Source organism: Lissotriton vulgaris, chromosome 7 (assembly GCF_964263255.1).
Source record: "Lissotriton vulgaris chromosome 7, aLisVul1.2, whole genome shotgun sequence".
Taxonomy (NCBI): domain Eukaryota; kingdom Metazoa; phylum Chordata; class Amphibia; order Caudata; family Salamandridae; genus Lissotriton; species Lissotriton vulgaris.
In genome coordinates, this window is record NC_141695.1 from 256,849,390 (window position 1) to 256,868,652 (window position 19,263).

The 19,263-nt window shown below is 43.2% G+C and overlaps 1 protein-coding gene across 2 annotated transcripts in view; it reads left to right on the plus strand.

Annotated features, from left to right (window-relative positions):
• Window positions 1–19,263, plus strand: part of LOC147701324 (putative methyltransferase DDB_G0268948) — a 349,449-nt gene that overhangs the window by 156,736 nt on the left and 173,450 nt on the right. For both annotated transcript variants that reach the window (XM_086930041.1, XM_086930042.1), the window contains exon 4: window positions 3,380–3,483. In XM_086930041.1, coding sequence (XP_086786167.1) covers window positions 3,380–3,483 — 104 coding nt within the window. The remainder of the gene's footprint in view (window positions 1–3,379; window positions 3,484–19,263) is intronic.

Consider the following 19,263-nt stretch of genomic DNA (forward strand, 5'->3'; position numbering starts at 1 on the left):
TTCAGTTTGAAAAAAGGTTCTAAGTAGAAAGGGGCTTTGCTATTTTTTCTAAGGAGCTATAGCCTTTCAGGGAGAAAAATTGGAAAGTAAATAAATCACGTAGTACTGCAGGTTGGGTATTTTTTTACAGTATTTGCTGTTGGCTCTGAAGCTCTGGCTCGGTTTGCAAAAGTTTCTAAACCTTTTCTTTGTGTCCAAGGCACAAGAAGAGCACATTTATAAGCCCCCCAGAACCTCATGGGAGGGCACTAAGAGACTCTTAGGGTATCAGGGTATCAAGCAGAAGCAAATAACAAAGTCCAGTCCGAATCCAATTGCCAATGGTCATCTGTGAAATTTATGAAAAAGCCTTCCTGAAATGTCTATTTCTTTAGTCACACAGAAGGTCAGCCACCTGAAACTTGGAGTGTAATTCCTTATCATGGGTAAATGGAGAGCAGGTCTAGTCCTTCATAGCTCTTGGGTCATAGACAGCAGATCCAGTCCTCTTCTGTTATTCTGCAGACCAAGAAAGTGTTCTGATAGGGTACCTTGGGGTGCCGCATTTATATTTGGCACTAGCTAGTGGGTGAGGATGACCCATGGGCACTTCCTTGCCAATAGGGTAAAAGATCCCTGGGAAACGTTACCCACTTTTATGGGTAGTTCCTGTTTGCATTACAGCAAAAAGGACGAAAATGCTATGTACCAGGGCATTTTCTGTATGGCAAAAGGATTTGGCCATACTAAACTTATGATAAGATGGTTGTGGGTATGTAATGGAGTGCACCATGTTACAGGTTAGTGTCCTGCCACATCTAACATCACAATTCAAGTTGAGGCAGGAACTGTAACCACAGCAAACTAGAGGTAGGGCACATTCAAAGTCCTACAGTACCCAGAAGGGTGATACAGAACAATTCTTCTCTCCTTTTGAAGTGTGCCAAAGTGTTACATGTGTCTCTAACAGGCCTCTCCGGCAGGAACTGACAGTGTGCTGTCAACAAGATTCCCACAGCTCTGACCCTGTATATTCTGCTGAGTTCAGAGGAGCCACCCTTGCTCATCAGGTTAACCCTTTGTGTAGCCCATGGGAGAAATGTTACACCTCATTCAGGGCTAATGCCAATCTGAGAGGTGCCATAGGCTACTGCCAATTAGCCATCTAAAAGATCAAGCATATAAAGGGTATCTTTCTAAAAGTTACATTTCTTGTATGTTTATAAAAAATCAAATAAAACATTTGAAGTAGATTTTTAAGAACAATGAATATTAGCGGTTAGTTGTCTAGGTGGTCAAATTCCCAGGAAACAATATTAGTATTTCAACTGTATTCTACATAGAACAACTAGGCCTGCCACAGAGGAAATACCTTTTAGGTCTTTATCACTGTAGGGACATGGTAACGATAATTTTCTACATGTCCCACTTTTAAATTCCAGTCCCCCTACCTTGTGGGCTATAAGGGCTACCTATGGATGACTTACTGGTATACCTGACATCCTTGGTGTAGTATTCTTCTAAAATCTTTCCTTCACTCCTCCTGTTTGTTGAATTAGTTTTCGTATACTTTAGGGCTCTTTGAAGTTTACTACTGCTAACCAGTGCTAAAATGATAGCGTGGTCTCCCTAAAACATGGTAAAATTGGACTACACCTAATTAGCACATTTAATTTACTTATTATTCCCTAGTAAAATGGTACTATGTATAGTCAAGGCCGGTAAATGAAATGCTACTAGTAGGCCTGCTGCATTTATTGCCCCCCCCCCACCCCACTAAATTAGCCCTTTAAAACATGTCTGCAGCCTGTAGTGCTGTTTTAAACTTACATTTCAACCTCGAAAAGTAAAGCATTACCAGTCCTAAACCATCCTTTTCAATACTTATATAACACCCCTAAGGCATGCCCTAGAAGCACCCATGGCATGGTGCATGTGTTTAAAACATAGGACATTTGGCTTTATGCTTTACTTGTCCTGGTAGTGAAAAACTCCTACAGATATTTTTCACATCTGCAAGGCATATCTCTCCCATTGACTAACACTGGGTGATATTTTTTCATTTAATAAGTGATAACTTTGGATTAGGATAAGATTGGGATATGATGTTTAGACTCGAATGAATTGTAATTTATAATCCTCTTTAATGGTAAAGTCAGATTTCAAGTCACAATTCTCAAAATACCTTTCTGAGAAAGTTGGTGTTTACTTGTCCTAGCCATGTGTTCTTTCTGCAAGTATCCTGTGTCACATGAATGTGAAGGGCTTCGCTGTTTGGCTTTGTGTAGTCGTCCCAGACAGTGTGACAAAGGGGGCTAGTTTTGGCCAGGATAGGATGTCCTGCCAGGAGGCTGGGTGCAGAGTTGTTGACTGCCCCAACAAATACTTTAAAGTGCTTGGCTCCAGCACACACAAAGGACCCCTTCAAAGAAGACTGTCCTGCTACTACTATAGGACTTCCTTGCTGCTTGAAGAGTGCCCTGGCCTATGCAAAGGGAGACTGAAAGTGCTCCCTTCATCCCAGACTAACCTGGCTAACTCCAAGGGTCAGTTGGCTGACCTCCTGTCTGAGCTCCAGTAAAGATTGAACTGTCCTAAATATCTATTTGTGTATTTTCGCTGTAGCAGAGAGTAACATTAACCAGGGGAGCTAAAATGTGAAATGTATCCTTTTTATCTATCCCCTTAACGTTTCGTAATCACATTTCCTCTTGAGATGGTAATGTTGCTATGAGTGTGCTAAATTTTGTGTACTTTGGCATAATGTGCCAAATGTATAAGCAAACCAAAAAATCATTTTACATCCATATTATATACATATTTTCCTTCCACACTCCCCATCCTCTCTGCTGAGTTGCACTTCCCTCTTCCTAAATGTTGGAAAAATATATTTGATGTGTTGCTGCCCAGGCAGGATCTTTCTCCTCAAGTGTACTGGCCTGCTCAAATAATAAAATATACATCTGGTGTTCTGTACACAAACCTCTCCTCACTCCTCACTACCTTTGCTGTCCATACTCCTTCATGATTCCACATCAGCTATTTCACAGCCTTATTCAAGTCTTTGGATAGCCGGGGTGGTGGGGGGTGATGAGCGACTGCTACCCTTGAATTTTTGGAGAAACTGGTAACGAGTGGGAAAAGTATTTTCCCATTTTGAATCTTTACATCTTAGTATTGAAACAAATATTCATTACCAAGACTTCCTAAAGAAGAAATACTGAGCACCAAATTTTTACCAAACATATGCTGAAGAGAAAAGTACAGATTTAGATGTTTTCAAGGTGGTGTAGTGGCTTTAATTTACTGTTATTTTTATGTGACCTGCTGAGTCAGCCAGAGTTATGGAGTCAAGATTTGGCAAGTCAATTGTGTCACTTTACTGTATTTATCTTTGCAGGCTATTGAATTTCTCATATCTGACCATGGAAGTGAAAAGATCACTCTAATGAAATCAGAATACCAAGAGTTATTTACTGATGTACCTTTTGCAGATAAATCAAGGTAAGACTACATCACAAGCACTGCCCGAATACTAAGGGCCTTATTTACAGTGGGGTGAATGAGATACTCCATCAAAACATGGTGGGTAGCTTGTCTCCTGTATTATAAATGCCATAGGCTATTATGCTCTAATAATATCTCAGTCAGGTTCAAGTTCAAGTTCGGAAATTTGTATAGCGCACTTCTCACCCAGAGGGTCTCAAGGCGCTTGGGGGAGGGGGAGTACTTTACTTATCGAATATCCAAGTTTTAAGTTGCTTTCTGAAGGAGAGGTGGTTCTGTACGAGGCGGAGGTGGGTGGGGAGAGAATTCCAGGTTTTGGCCGCTAAGTAGGAGAAGGTTCTTCCCCCCATGGTGGATTTATGGATGCGCGGAATTGCGGCGAGGGCTTGATTGGATGATCGTAGTTGGCGGGTGGGGGTGTAGAAGGACAGTCGCGTGTTGAGGCATTCGGGTCCAAGGTCGTAGAGGGCTTTGTGTGCGTGGGTGAGGAGACGGAGCGTTATTCTCTTGTTGATGGGGAGCCAGTGGAGGTCTTTCAGGTGACTGGAAATGTGAGCTTGACGGGGGATGTCAAGTATGAGTCTAGCTGAGGCGTTTTGGATGCGTTGGAGTTTTTTCTGTATTTTGGCTGTGGTTCCGGCGTAAAGGGTGTTTCCGTAATCCAGTCGGCTTGTGACCAGTGCGTGGGTGACTGTCTTTCTTGTTTCAGTGGGGATCCAGCGGAAGATTTTTTTGAGCATGCATAGGATGTTGAAGCATGAGGATGAGACGGCGTTGACTTGTTTGGTCATCGAGAGGGAGGAGTCCAGGATGAAGCCCAGGTTACGTGCGTGGTCCATAGGTATGGGTGCGGTTCCCAGGGCTGGTGGCCACCATGAGTCGTCCCAGGTGGAGGGGGATGATCCTAGGATGAGGATTTCCGTTTTGTCCGAGTTCAGTTTTAGACGGCTGTTCTTCATCCACTCGGCTACTTCTTTCATTCCTTCATGTAAGTTGGTTTTGGCGATGTTTGGGTCTTTGGTGAGGGAGAGGATCAGCTGGGTGTTGTCTGCGTAGGAGATGATGTTGAGGTTGTGTTGGCGTGCGATGGATGCGAGGGGACTCATGTATACGTTGAAGAGGGTGGGACTGAGTGAAGATCCTTGTGGTACGCCGCAGATGACTTCGGTGGCCTCTGATCTAAAAGGGGGGAGGCGGACTCTCTGGGTTCTTCCGGCGAGGAACGAGATGATCCAGTCCAATGCTTTTCCTTGTATTCTGATGTTGCTGAGGCGTTGTATTAGGGTGCTATGACAGACTGTGTCGAAGACTGCGGAGAGGTCAAGTAGGATGAGGGCAGCTGTTTCTCCGTTGTCCAGTAGAGTTCGGATGTCGTCCGTTGCTGTGATGAGTGCGGTTTCGGTGCTGTGTTTGGCTCGGAAGCCGGACTGTGAGGGGTCGAGGGATTTGTTGGCTTCGAGGAAGGCGGCAAGCTGACTGTTGACGGCTTTCTCAATAACTTTGGCAGGGAATGGGAGGAGCGATATGGGGCGGTAGTTCTTGAGTTCAGTGGGGTCTGCTGTGGGTTTCTTCAGAAGGGTGCTGAGTTCGGCATGTTTCCAGCTTTCCGGGAAGGTAGTGGAGTTGAGGGAGCAGTTGATGATGTCTCGGAGATGGGGTGCGATGATGGAGTCTGCTTTGTTGAAAATGTGGTGGGGACATGGGTCGGTTGGCGATCCTGAGTGGATGGAGTTCATCAGGCGGATGGTGTCTTCAGTGGTGATAGGGTTCCAGGTGCAAAGGTTGTTAGAGGGGGGTGTTGGTTCGGAGGTGGGTGGAGTGGACTGGTCCCCGGACTGGTTTTCAAAGCTGTTATGTATGTCAGCGATTTTGTTGTAGAAGAAAGAGGCTAGGGAGTCGCAGAGGTCTTGGGAGGGAGAGATGTCGTTGGTGCCGGCGGTGGGGTTGGTAAATTCTTTGATGATGTTGAATAGATCCTTGCTCTTGTGGGCGTTGTTGTCAAGTTGATCCTTGAATGCTGATTTCTTGGTGGATCGGATCAGTTGGTGGTGTTTGCGGGTTGCGTTCTTGAAGGTGGTCAGGTTGTCAGTGGTTGGGTTTTTTCTCCAGGCTTTCTCGAGGGTGCGACATAACTTCTTGGATTTCTTAATGTCATCGTTGAACCAGGGGGCTTTTTTGTTACCTTGCTTGATTTGATGGTTTTTCAAGGGTGCTAGTTCGTCTGCGCTGTGGGTGATCCATTGTGTGAGGTTGGTGGCTGCTTGGTTTGGGTCCGATGATTTGGCAGGAGGGTTTTGGTGAAGCGATGTGAAGAGCTGGTCGGTAGTAATTTTGTTCCAGTTTCTTCAGGGAATAGGTTGTGGGGGGTTGTGGGTCGTGGTCTTTTTGTAGTTGAAGTGAACGCAGCTGTGGTCCGTCCAGTGGAGAGCTGTGGTGTGATTGAAGGAGATGTGCTTGCTGGAGGTGAAGATTGGGTCGAGCGTGTGTCCGGCATAGTGGGTGGGGGTATTGACAAGTTGTTCGAGTCCGAGGTTGGCCAGGTTGTCCAGAAGGGTGGTGGTGTTGGAGTTGTTTTTCTTTTCCAGGTGGTAGTTGAGGTCTCCCAGTAGAATGTAGTCCTCGGAGGGGAGGGCGTGTGGGCTGATGAAGTCAGCGATGTCATCGCTGAATTGTGTGCGGGGTCCTGGTGGCCTGTAGATGAGGGTGCCTCTGAGTATGGTCTTGGGGTCGGTGTGGATCTGGAAGTGAAGGTGTTCGGCAGATGTGAGGTTGTCGTCGGAACTGGTCGTGATGCGGATGGTGTTCTTGTGGACGATGGCGATGCCTCCTCCTGTTTGGTTGGTGCGGTCCTTTCGGATGATCTTGTAGCCGTCCGGGATGGCTATGGCGATGTCGGGTGCTGATGAGGCGTTCATCCATCAGGATATCTGCCATGCGTGTGACAGACTGGCTTGCCTGCCAAACTCCAAATAGGTCCCAAACTTGGCATCAATTTTGGAAAGCAAGGTGCTAATCATTCAGGAGTGATTGCTGGCTCTACTTTGAACCTATTGACTTTGTGCTTTAGTTACCTTGTAAATAGTAGTTTAAATGAAGACTTGGTCAAGGGGGTACACAAAACGTCCCACCACATATTCCATTTTACCATGCAAGATCTTTTTCTATTGTTCCATAAATGCCATACTCCCTACATGAACAAAATGAAGCTAGTCACAAGCAGAAGCAGATAACACTATTTAGAAGCAGACGATTCAGATCTAGTCTGAAGCAGAAGTAGATAATGTAGAGAGATTATTACATCATAGAGCACACAAGGAAACATTTTGAGACTATTGCTACCAGAACATATGTGGAGCTGGTCACATTGTTGTCAACAACAAAGATATTCTTTCTGATCACAGCTAAAGCTGCCTTTGGTCTGATGGAATGAGCCTGTGTTGTCACTGATGTCTCTGATGTGGATCCTCAGAGCATATCCAACATCTAGAATATTTACGGATTCTTCAGCTGTGTAAGGATATGAATCACAAAAGAAAACAATAGTTATGTCAAGAAAGCAGATTATTATTGGGGTGGATGGTTACCCACCTCAAAGAACTATGACCCTATCTCATAAGGGTAAACCTAAGAAACCACAAAATTAACCTGCACTCTACCCCCCGGTAGCACTGGCACAGAGGAGAGAGGATTAACTTAGGGCAATGTGTAAAGTATGTATGCAGTATGAAACAGTAATACATTCAAAACACCAAACAAACAAAAAACATTGATTCTAAAGAAACTGATAACAAAATGACAAACATCCAGTAAGGGGAACATGATATATATGAATTTTGCACAAATTAGGTGGAAATAGAGTCAAATATAGTGAATGATAGTCTACAGCCACAGTAGACCTGGATCTACACGATCTGTGAGGCAAACCACAATGGATCCTGAGGCCGGATAGACCAAGCGCCATGACCTGGTAAAAGATTTTTCCCTTTGCACTTAGTTTACAAAATGGACGTCAGAATATGTTTAAGTCGGGAATGTTTGCAGTGATAAGGCTCCCAGACAGAGACTTTAGGACTATGGGGCATGATCCAGTAAAGATCAGTGTTTTTTCTGCCTGCGTCCCTGTAGATATACAGGGGGCAAGCCCATTGGCCCTTGGAGTCCCCTTCTTTGTCCAAAACACAATAAGGAGATGATTCAGTCCTTCAGGTTATAACACACATAGTCTAGCCCTCTTCTGATCTCCTGTTCTGAGGAGGGTTCCTAGGGATGACACATGTATGGATAACACTAGTCTCTGGCTGATGTTGCCTCCTGGCTCCTCTCTAATGGGTGGATGAATATTCCCAGGGGTTACCATGCCCACATTTTCAACTGTTCCTATATGAATTACTACAAACAGTCCCAAACTGCAAATTACTTTTTACATTTACTTGTTAATTAGGTTTATGGGCCCATCCTTACTGGTCTCTTTCAAAGGGGAAGAGAATACCTCCCAAATCCAGGCTATTTCTTAGCTCTGGGAGCAGTTTTCACACCTCATTAAGACCAATCACAGGCAGACCATCTATAAGTAGGCTACATATATTTAGCCTACTAAAGGCTCAGATATGTAAAAGGTAGCTTTTAAAAAGTTGCTTTTCCTAATTGCATTGAATTCACAATATAGACTTTTGAAGCTGTTTCCTGTCAAAAGTGATAGATTAAAGTTTATAATCTGTACTTTGACAATTTGTAGGTTTTAGCTATAGTCCTTCTAGTGAAAATAGCTTTTGGGGGCTAGTTCCTGGAGGAAAAAGCAACATAATGTTTCAAATGTGCCACTTTTAACCCCCTTGCATGCTGAGGGCATACTGGACACATCCACCACAGTGGTTCCAGCACAGCCTAGTATTAGGAGCAGGTAATCTCTCTAGTGCTTGCACCAGTGGGTATTCCTTTTTCAGTTTTGAGGTTGGGTTGTTGGGGAAGAGCTTTCCCAACATCCCAGTGTTTTTTTCTATTTGAAATGATAATTGCACACTTTTGACTTTTACTGCATTGGTGCTTAAGGCATACCTCTGTGGACTAATTTCAATGGGAGAGGTACAGTGGCAAAGGAGTATCCCTCCCTAGGGTGTTCCTGCTTGGAAAGTATAACAGAAGAATAAGGGTCAAGGGTGGTCGACCCAGTAGAAATCAGGGAGTTCTTTTGTTGAGGGGAGCATGCCCCTGGCAATGGATTAGTGCTTTCCAACTACACCAAACCATAAAAGTATTTCATCCCCCCTAGGGGGCAGATGGGAGGCCATTACCTCCAGTCTGCCTCCCTGGAGGCAGAAAGCCCACTACAAACTGGAGACTAATCTTTTTTATCGCAGAAAGGGGTAGGTTGGCCCACCAAGGCATGGGGCCAAACCCCCAACCCAATAAATAAAGCTAGAGTCTTTCTGCTGTCTGTGTCTGCAAAAAAAGGGTCTGTTTTCACTGGAAAAATATGATGTGTCCATGTTGAATTGTGGGCCCCTTTCTGCCGCAGGCACTAGTCCGACCCACAAAAGTGAGGTACCATTTTCATTGGGAGAACGCTATGTGGCAGTAAATATATGGTTTGGCACAGATTCCAGAACTTTGCATCACAGAAATGTGAGGGAAATTGTTTTTTTGTCAAAACTTGAAGTTTGCAAGAGCTTCTGGGTAAGAAAGCATGATAAAAAACTGTGCATGTGATTCAGCTCTGCAGGTTCCTGAAAGCTGAGAAGATGGATGGTGACTTTAGCACAGCAAACCTTTCATTGATCCAGTTTTTCAAGAAAAAAGGCACTTTTTTGCAGAGAACTATTTTCCTGTTTTTCTCGAAACCAAACATTATTTACCTAGAGTTTGGCTATTTTCTTTGTCACCTCCGGGAGAGTCAAAAAACCCTACATTCCCTTAGAAGCTCAGGAAATTTGAAAAAAGCATGCAGATTGGCGTGAATACCTTATGTGGAAAAAGGTTATGGGGGCCTAAGCATGAAGTACCCCGAATAGCCAAGAAAGCGCTTAGCATTTTAGGAGAAAGTTTTGACAGCAGGTTTTTAAGCTGCTGCAGTTAGTCTTCATGTAGTAGGCCTGAAGTCATGTTTTACAGGTCCTCTCTCTGGATGGCAAAATAAGGTGCTGCAGTCCACAGGTATCATTTACATCTAGGCCTGTGGTGTATTTTCTACACCATACACTAGTGCTTGTACGGAAGATAAACATAGCATCACTATATAACGGAATACTGAACATTTTCAAATATTCACCCCAGTCACAGCTCTGGGTTAATTCCACTGTATTTTTGCTCACCATGCAGCCCCAGTTTGGACCCAGCTGTATGCAGTCTTGATCGTGCTCCCTATGGGAACAGTCCAGCCCAATTTGCGATGACAGGTCCTCAATGGACCAGAAAATAGGCGCCCTGGGAACGGTTTCAGGGTATCACCCCTCGTCAACCAGGCAAGCTTGAATCCAGTAGCATAACATGCATGGTACCTACATCTGGGCACACTTTTCCACTTAGGGTGACTATAGCAACAAAAAGGTTTTCTTATGTCCAGGGTGGACCTTGCCTTTCAGTTCCGGCTGGACTGTTCAAATGAGGAGCGGGGTCAAGACACATTTGCATATGGCTTGGTCCAAACTGGAATAGCATGTCGAGAAAAGAAAATGGATTTGGGCTCGATCTTTGTACTGCAGTGAATTTTTACCAATGTTCAGTATTCTGTCCATCATCTTTTTGTGGGAAGGTAAATATGCCAATCAGGATTAAGCCACTTTAACCTTATTTAAAGGGAAGCACAGGCATCTTACTCCTGTTTAGCAGGGATAAAACTGCACAACATTCTAATCCCAGCAAAACTAGTGTCCAGAAAAAGGCAAAACACCTGGGGTGACTATGCAGAAATTTGAAACAGTTATATCTTTATAATTTATTGGGAATTATGAGCGCAATGTATTATGGAAGAATGTGTGGCTACAATGATCACATTACTGTGCCAAACCTATGTAAGTTCCTCAATAGGATATAGGGGTGTATCTCTCAGTAACTTCAAGTGCTGATATGTTGGACATTCAATAGGCCATAGTATCAGAATATTATCAATCCAACATATTTTATTCTTAATAGTGCTTGCAAAAGTACTGCCAACTGGAGTTAATATTAATAGCACTTACACCATTATGAGGATATTTTAGAAACTTAATTTTAAGACACTACAAATATGTCAGATGGCATTTTTCTAAACAATATTCTGATGTTTATTGTCAATAAAATATATTATATACTAAATAGTATTTACAAAAATAAGGCAAAACTGGAGTTAATATTAGAAGTACCACACCCAATGCAAGTATGTTTTGGAAAATATGTCTAAAAACACTACAATTATGTCAGATGCCATTATCTCAACAATGTTCTGACATAAAACATTAAACTAAAAGGTAATTGACTATGTCAGCTGTCAGATTCAGTTGTAACCAACGAGCGCTAGAAAATCTATACGTTACATGGGGTGTATACTCCTGGACAGTGGAGCAAAAAACTAAAATACTCATAATATTAACTTCAACATACATTAGACCAATATTTTACCGTTTAGCTTGCAGGAATGTAATAATAGCAGTATGACCTGACAATGTCTACATTTTTAGAGGTACATTTCTTATGTGACTCTATAGATACTTGAAAATCTTAGAAAGCTTGACAGCCTGATGGTCATTGAGAAAATGCAGTTAATTTGCAGGCTTGGAAGGACCAGGTTAGAAACTAAAAACGTATGCTTTGGAACCTCTTATCCCTGATGTAGGCAACAGTATTTAGGCCACACATCAATAAAAGGTAACATTGTTCCTCTGCCAACAGGTACAGAGAGAAAAGAGGGTCAACATGACACGTAACCTGTGATGAAGGTCAGAACAAACTGTATACAAACAACTAGTGGTGGCCTTCAGTACGTCACAGATACATGATTCAAAGCCATAGCCACTGCCAACAGAAAAGATCTGCCAATTTAACCAGAAAATGAGAATTCAGGTGATAATGTAACGCTGAACCCCAACAATCACTACTTTGTATGAAGATGCAAAAAATGCCTCAGATGGCAATGTATTCAGGATAGATTAGGCCTATAACTACTTCTGAAATATGTCCAACATGGTTGATGTATATCAACCACATGCATGTATACAAGTAACAAACGTTCCTGTTTATTCACAAGGTGTCAGAAAACAGTGGCTAGAACATGACCAGTGTTTCAAAAGTAAAGGTGCCCTGAGCACTTTTGTTATACATCCTCATATTTTACATTCATCCTCTGGCCGCAGAGACAGTCTCAGATGCTGTTTCTTCAATGCCACAGATTCTGGTGAGATGCACACCATGTCGCTCTCCCTGCTGAAGAATTGCTATAAGTAGAGAACGCCTCATTCAGAATGTGAGTTATTGCTGCACATTTGGGACCAGATTTATTTAGTTTTGTGTAACTATTCATGGGTGCACAAGGGTGACACAAAAATATAAGTGAGATTTAGCAACCCACCTTGCATGGCCCTGAATGGCTTGATGAATCTAGTGTAATGCAAGACAGTTTAAGTCGCTGGCTTACGTTACTTGCCGCAGGGAGGTGTTCCATGGGTGGTACATGGGTGTTCCAACGCATTCACCCAATGGACTTTGTGCATTTCCAGATTCACCATTAGTGGTAAACCCGGTAATGTGTCAAAATGCTTCACCTCCCCTGGTGAGGCACAATGAGGAGAAATATATATATTTTATTACTTTATATGTGTCTTGCATTTTGGAGCACACATAGAACCAACAAATAGTTCAGAGGACTGTTTTTGTGCAGGAAGGTGCCCCCTCCTGCACAAAACCAATCTTGTCTACGAAGCAGGCACTATTGCAACATGATGTAAGGGTTACCCGTGTTGGCACTAGGCAGCCAAAAGCGCACCAGTGCTAGAAAAGGATATGAATATGCTGTATAGTGGTAAATACAACATATTCCTACCATTTACCTTTCACACAGCCCAGCTCAGCAAAGTAGCTTGCAGCGTTGACCTGCGTGAAAGATTTAAAAATACGGTAATTGATTTCTACCACTCCACTTAATCACTATTGAGGCTCCAAATCCTGCATCATTCAAAACAAATGTTTAACTTGTGATCAATGACTAACTGTACCTGCATCCTCATCCTTCTCTTGGTGCTCTTGGCTTCTTGTCTAGCACTCTGCTCTCTGCTGTTCATATTCTCCTCTACTCTACTTTGCTCTTAAGCATCATACCATCAGTGACTTGCAATGTGATTATCACAATTTGCTGCTTGTACCCATTTACAAACTGTGATTCCTTATTTTGTGAATGTGAATCATGAGGTAGCACAATTTTAATCCATAATTTGCTTGTACATTTTTACAATCCATGATTTGATACTTGTTCCTAGGTATGATTTGCAGATTTGTATATTCAAACTGTTAGAACTGGGGGTCTCTAGTTGGCAGAGGTAGGTACCACTGTCCAAATAGGGACCCTTGCTTCTAGTCAGGACAAGGAGATAACTCTCTCAGATAACCCCTGCTCGCCCTCAAGGTAGCTTGGCCTGAGCAGTCTAGGCTAACCAGAGGCAATGCGTTAAGTATTTGTACCAACACTCACAGTAACACAGTGAAAACACCACAAACTGATTCCACAACAGTTTAGGAAAATAAAGATATTTATTCTAAACTACACAAGGCCAAAACGGCAAAAATCCAACATACACAGTTCAAGGATATGGTTTCAAAAGAGTTCTTCAGGTTGTAATCAAAGTTCTTTAAGTTGCGTTAAAATAATCCACATATGCGTGAAAAGTTCACAGTTGCGTCACGTTTACTCACAGTACCTTTTAGATGCAACAAAGTTCCACAAGCAGGAAGCTGGTGCGGTGGAAACAAGCGATGCGTCACTCCTGAGACCCTGGGGAGGCGATGCGACAGCCCCGCTGCAGCAGCGGGCGTGTTGCGACGAATCCGGTCTGTATGGGGAGGAAGGCAGCTTGCGTAGATTCCGGTGCGTAGGTTCCGTGGGAAGTCTGTTCTCGCAAAGGCACGATGCGATGATCTCGTAGGGGCTGCGACGATCTCCGGGGCGACGATGCGCGGTCCAGCGGTGATCCTCTCTCTCGCAGCTCCTCGATGCGATGGTTCTGCGACGATGCTCGCAGCGACGTGATGCGGTCCGCAAGCAAGAGGTGCGGCGATCTCACCCAGCGACGACAGGCTCTGCGACGACACTCGCAGCGATGTTCGATTCTCCCGCACCGGTCTGGTGCGTCCCGCAAACGAAGGGTGCGACGGCTCCGGCAGCGATGTCAGGCGCTGCGCTGATCTGGACCTTCGTAGCGGCGGGAAACTTCTCGCACTGTCGGGGATGCGCTCCGCAAGCAAGCGATGCGACACTTTTCAGCTTCACAAGTTTCTCAGCTTAGTCTCAAGCTTCCCAGCTCAGGTTCAACTTCCAGAGGCCCCACAACTGGATCAAGCACTCTAGGAAGGACAGAACTCTCTCAGCAGAGTTCAGGGAGACTGGGGGTGAAGTCCTTTTGTTCCTGGGACTTCAAAAACAGGGAGCCAGCTCTTCTCAGGCCCTTGGAGATTCCTTACAAGACAGGGGACACAGTGTAAAGTAGAGAAGGAGGCTATAGTATCTCATAAGGTTTTATTGAGATAAAGGATGAAACAGGTGGAGCCAGGAAGCACAACTGACAGCAGTAGAGGAAGGCTTCAACTGAAGCTAAATGGAACAAGAATGCAAGAACAGTAATTGACATTCTACATGGTGGCACGCTCTAACACGAGCCTTAAAGCAATATGCAAATAATAAAAGAAAGCACAACATAACACATCCCCCTCCGTCACAATAATGGACAAAAGGAACAACAGAGGAAAGGCAAGGGAACAAAGGAAGGAAAGAAAGGGACAAGGAGGGAAATAATAAATTACTTCACGTAATCCTTAAGCCAACAAGGCAACACTCGTGTCCTATTAGAAACCTTAACTGTAGGTAGTGTGGGTGCTGGAACAGCATCATTATTAACAGCAGGAGAAGTAACAATTGGAAGGGACGGTACGTTGTCATGTACATGACCAGTATCAACTGAGTTGGGTTCCTGTACAATACTGTCAGATTTGCGTGAGGATTTATTGGTCTGACAATCATAAGAAACAGGAGAACCGGTTACCCCATCCCCCTCCCTTAATTGAGGAAGAGATCCATTAGGTGCAAGTTGAGACTGCAAACTGCTGCCTTGGAAGTAATCCTCAACCCAATCGAAATCAGTTAGTTTGTCTCTTACAACCTCATCTGCACCATGGTTTTGACAAATATCCAAGGCCACATCCTTCAGGTTCCAAACCTTCCCGTCACTTAACTTGACTGAGTTCCTAAGGACTTCCAGAACCTGTTTGGGCGAATCAAATTTGTTCTCCCCCTTCGAAACCCTGTATGGTTTCTTAATCCTGACCCAATCACCACTTTTTATAATGATATTTTTCACGCCATGGCGCTGATCATAGTAGGCCTTACTCTTGTCATGCACCAATTCCAAACTTTTCTTGACCTCAATAGGTGACCACTGCTGGACGTTATCTTTGAAAACCCAACCAGGGTTGAATTTACACCTAGGTAATCTACCACGCAGCATCACAAAAGGGGAAATTCCTGTGCAGTTATTTAAAGTCACCTTGTAAGACCATACAGCTTTTTGTATTTCCAGTTTCCAATCTAAACCTTTGTAATTTGCAGCTTGCAAAATCCCCTTAATAACTCTATTGAAACGCTCAACAGTTCCATTCCCACTGGGATTGTACAAAGAGGTTGTTTTGTGTGTGATACCACATTTTGCAAAATAGTTTTGGGCAACTTTGGACAAGAACTGTACACCATTGTCCGTTAGGATATTGACAGGTAGACCTTCCACAATAAAAATTTTATCCAAAAACTTTAACACGGTCTGAGTATCCACACTGTCCACAAATTTAACTACGGGCCACTTGGTAAACAGATCAATGGCAACAAGCCCGTATTCCTTTGGGTCACCTACAGGGCCAAAAATATCAACTGCGATGGTTTCCCAAGGCATGTTAGGAATGAGTCCCTCACTCATAGCTGGTCTAAGAGTCCTCAAAGACTTGTCTGCAGAATTGCAAACAGAGCAACCTCTGACAAAGGTTTCCACTTCACTGTCAACTTTGGGCCACCAAAACAAATTTTTAACTGCTAGCTTAGTCCTTACAATACCGAAATGTCCCTCGTGACATAACTCTAAGACTTTTTTCCTCAGCCCAGAAGGTGGGACAATCCTGTCCCCCCTCATTAGAACCTCCTTTTCAAATGATAATTCAGAACGTACCTCCCAAAAAGGTTTCACAGTGCCCGACAAAAATCTCTCTTTCGGCCAGCCGTGACAAATAAACTTTGAAACTTCCACTAAGTCCTTGTCAGCATTGTGTTCTCTTAACCAATCCTCCCTGCTAATGGCTGGAAAACCAGAATCATGAATGAATGCTATACCAATATTTCCCCAAGGATCATCAACGCATTCTTCCAGAGGAGAAGGGAGTCTAGACAAACAATCAGCGACAACATTGTCTTTACCAGGTACATATGTGATCACATAAATGTATTCCTTCATCCGCATAGAGATCCTTGCCAACCTGGCCGAAGCAGTAGCTGTGCCCTCAGTGGATAAAATGTGGACCAACGGTTTGTGATCAGTTCTAATGTGAACCATTTTCCCCCAAACAAATGCACGAAAATGTTCTAAGGCCCAAGCGCAAGCCAAGGCTTCCCTTTCTATAATCGGGTATCTGCTTTCAGCAGGTGACAGAGCCCTGGATGCAAACAAAATTATCCTATCTTTACCCTTCTCGTCAACCTGTGATAAGACTGCGCCCAAACCCTTGTCACTTGCGTCCGTTGTCAGATAACAATCTAGATTAGGGTCAAAGCTAGACAAGGCATTCACCTTTTGCAAATCCCGCTTGATTTCCACAAACTCATTCTCACACTCTTTAGACCATTCAAATTTTACATTTTTCTTCAATAGGGATCTGATGTTGTGTACCTTTGAAGCAAAGCCTTTGATGAACTTAGCACAATACTCAGCCATACCCAAAAAGGATTTGATTCCTTCTTTGGAATCAGGTGCAGGTGAGTTGACAATACATTCTATTAGTGAAGTTTTTGGTCTGACGCCCTCCTCACTAATTATATGACCTAGATATGAGACATTTCTTTCTCCAAACTTGCACTTAGACAGTTCAACAGTCAAACCAGCAGAACTAAGTGTGGTAAAAACTTCCCACAGCTTGGTGTCATGATCCTCTTTATCATTGCCAGCAATTAGAATATCATCCTGAAAGAAACTAATGCCATTCATGTCACCAAACAATCTGTGCATTAGGCGTTGGAAAACAGCCGCGGCTGATGCAAGGCCGAATGGCATCCTTATAAATTGAAAACAGCCAAATGGTGTGATAAAGGCTGTTAGATGCCTAGACTCAGGATCTAAAACTACCTGGTGGTATGCAGCGGAAAGGTCCACTGTGGAAAACCAAGTCGCTCCCCTTAAGGAAGAAACCATTTCGTTGATTTTGGGCAAGGGAAAACGTTCAATCACAATATTCTGATTTAGATGGCAAATAATCAATACACAAACGGATTTTTCCGTTGGGTTTCCTCGCTACGACTATTGGACTAATCCACTCCGAAGAGTCTACCTCCTCGATGACACCTTTGGCTAAAAGACCCTGAATTTCCTTCTTGACTTCATCTCTTATCAAAAGGGGAATAGGCCTAACCTTATGCACTTTAGGCTGTGCATTGTGTTTGAGCATAATTCTATGCTCAAAGCCCCTAAGCTTGCCTAGCTGACCACTTACTACGTTGGTGAATTTATGCTTTAAAATATCTTCCAATTTGCTGCCCTCATCTACAACTAGCACCTTCTCCTTGCTATTCGGATCTAAAATGATATGGAGACTTTTCTGGTCATACCACCCCAGAACAGAAGGACCTTTTGTTGCAATGTATAATTTGCCTCTGGCCATTCTGCCTTTAAATATAAAGGTAAGCCATCTGAACCCTAAAAGTTCAATTTTACCACCAGTATAACTTACTGGACTAACATCTGAGGCATTTAATTTATCCCCTATTTTCTGTGTAAAATTCTTTTTCCATATCTCCTCGTTAACAATCGTATATGGAGACCCAGAGTCTGCGTATACCTTAACTTTAACACCTCCAAACGAGACTTCACAGATAGGTTTACCCACCATTGCTTCATCAGTAAGGTTTAACATATAATTGCCTTCCTCAGTAATGTTCAACATGTAATTCCCTCTTATATTCTTAACACAACCACTTTCATCATCACTACTTCCATCAACACATTCATCCTCATTCCAAATACATTTGACATTAGTACGCCTACGGCACATTTTGCTGAAATGGCCAATGAGACCACAAATACCACATTTTTTTCGTAAAGCAGGACATGACTTGTAGTAAGCCATATGCTCTTTGCTACCACAACGATAACACTTTTTGTCTTCCAACTTGTTGTCCACTCCTTGGTTCTTGTAAGGTTGACTAAACCCTTTGTTATAAGATTGTTTGTTCTGATATTTTGGTGTCCCTTGGATTTTGAAGACAGCCGATGACGCCTTGTCAGAATCTTTAACAGTATCTTTAATCACAGTAGCACATCTTCCCGACATCTCTGATTTCCTCATTATTGCGAGTACATCGTCGAGAGGTGCATCGCCATTAACCCAAAGGCGATCTTGAATAGGAGAATTATCATTGTGCATCACCAGCTGATCACGAATAAGTTCGTCGTGTAATTCACCAAATTTGCAATCAATAGCTAGTTTTTTAAGGTCATCAACCCATTCGTCTACTAATTCATCCTTTTTTTGTTTTCTTTGGAAGAATTTGTGTCTCACAACACCTATACACACTTTAGGTGCGAAATATCTATCCATATCAGCAATGGCATTATCGAATTCACTTGAATCAGCATCTGCTAATTTTTGCATACGTGAATATGTTTTTAATCCTTTAGGACCTAGTGAATGTAGAAGTATTCTTTTCTTTTGCTCTGGTTTCATTTTAGCATTTTCATCAATAGCACAGATGTAATTATTAAAATACTCCTTCCACTCCACCCACTTCATGTCTGGTTGTGATCCAGTAGCCCAAAAGGGTTGTGGGGGGCTAATGACAAAACTTTGTTGAGCCATTACTGTTTCAGGAATATCTTCACTGTGGAGTTGATCCCCAGAATTCATATATGTCTATAAACAATGCAAGGATTTTGTGCAGTAATCCCGTTTTAACACAACACTTGGTTGATTAATAATTAGCAAGTGCCCCGACAGTCTCACCTGTTTATCTTTATCCTCCTTGAGAAACGTCCACTGATGGATTAGCGCTGGTTCAATAAAGTTCGTTCTTTTTTTTTTTTTTATTTTAAAATGCCTCGGTGACTGAGCCTCGGTAATTGAATCTTCCGACCCAAAATGGCCGCTACGCAGGGTCACGCAACGTGACCTAGCGCGATTATGTCATCACGCGATTAACTCAGGCGCGCGTGATTGACGTAAAGCATTCCGTGGTCGCGCGTCGTCCGGTGGTGTTTGGAACCCGGCTCTCGCTTGAAAGATGCCGGCATGCGCGACCAACCGGAGCTTGCGAGTTAGTAGGTCTCCTTAAGGTAAAGAAAAAAAATATACGAA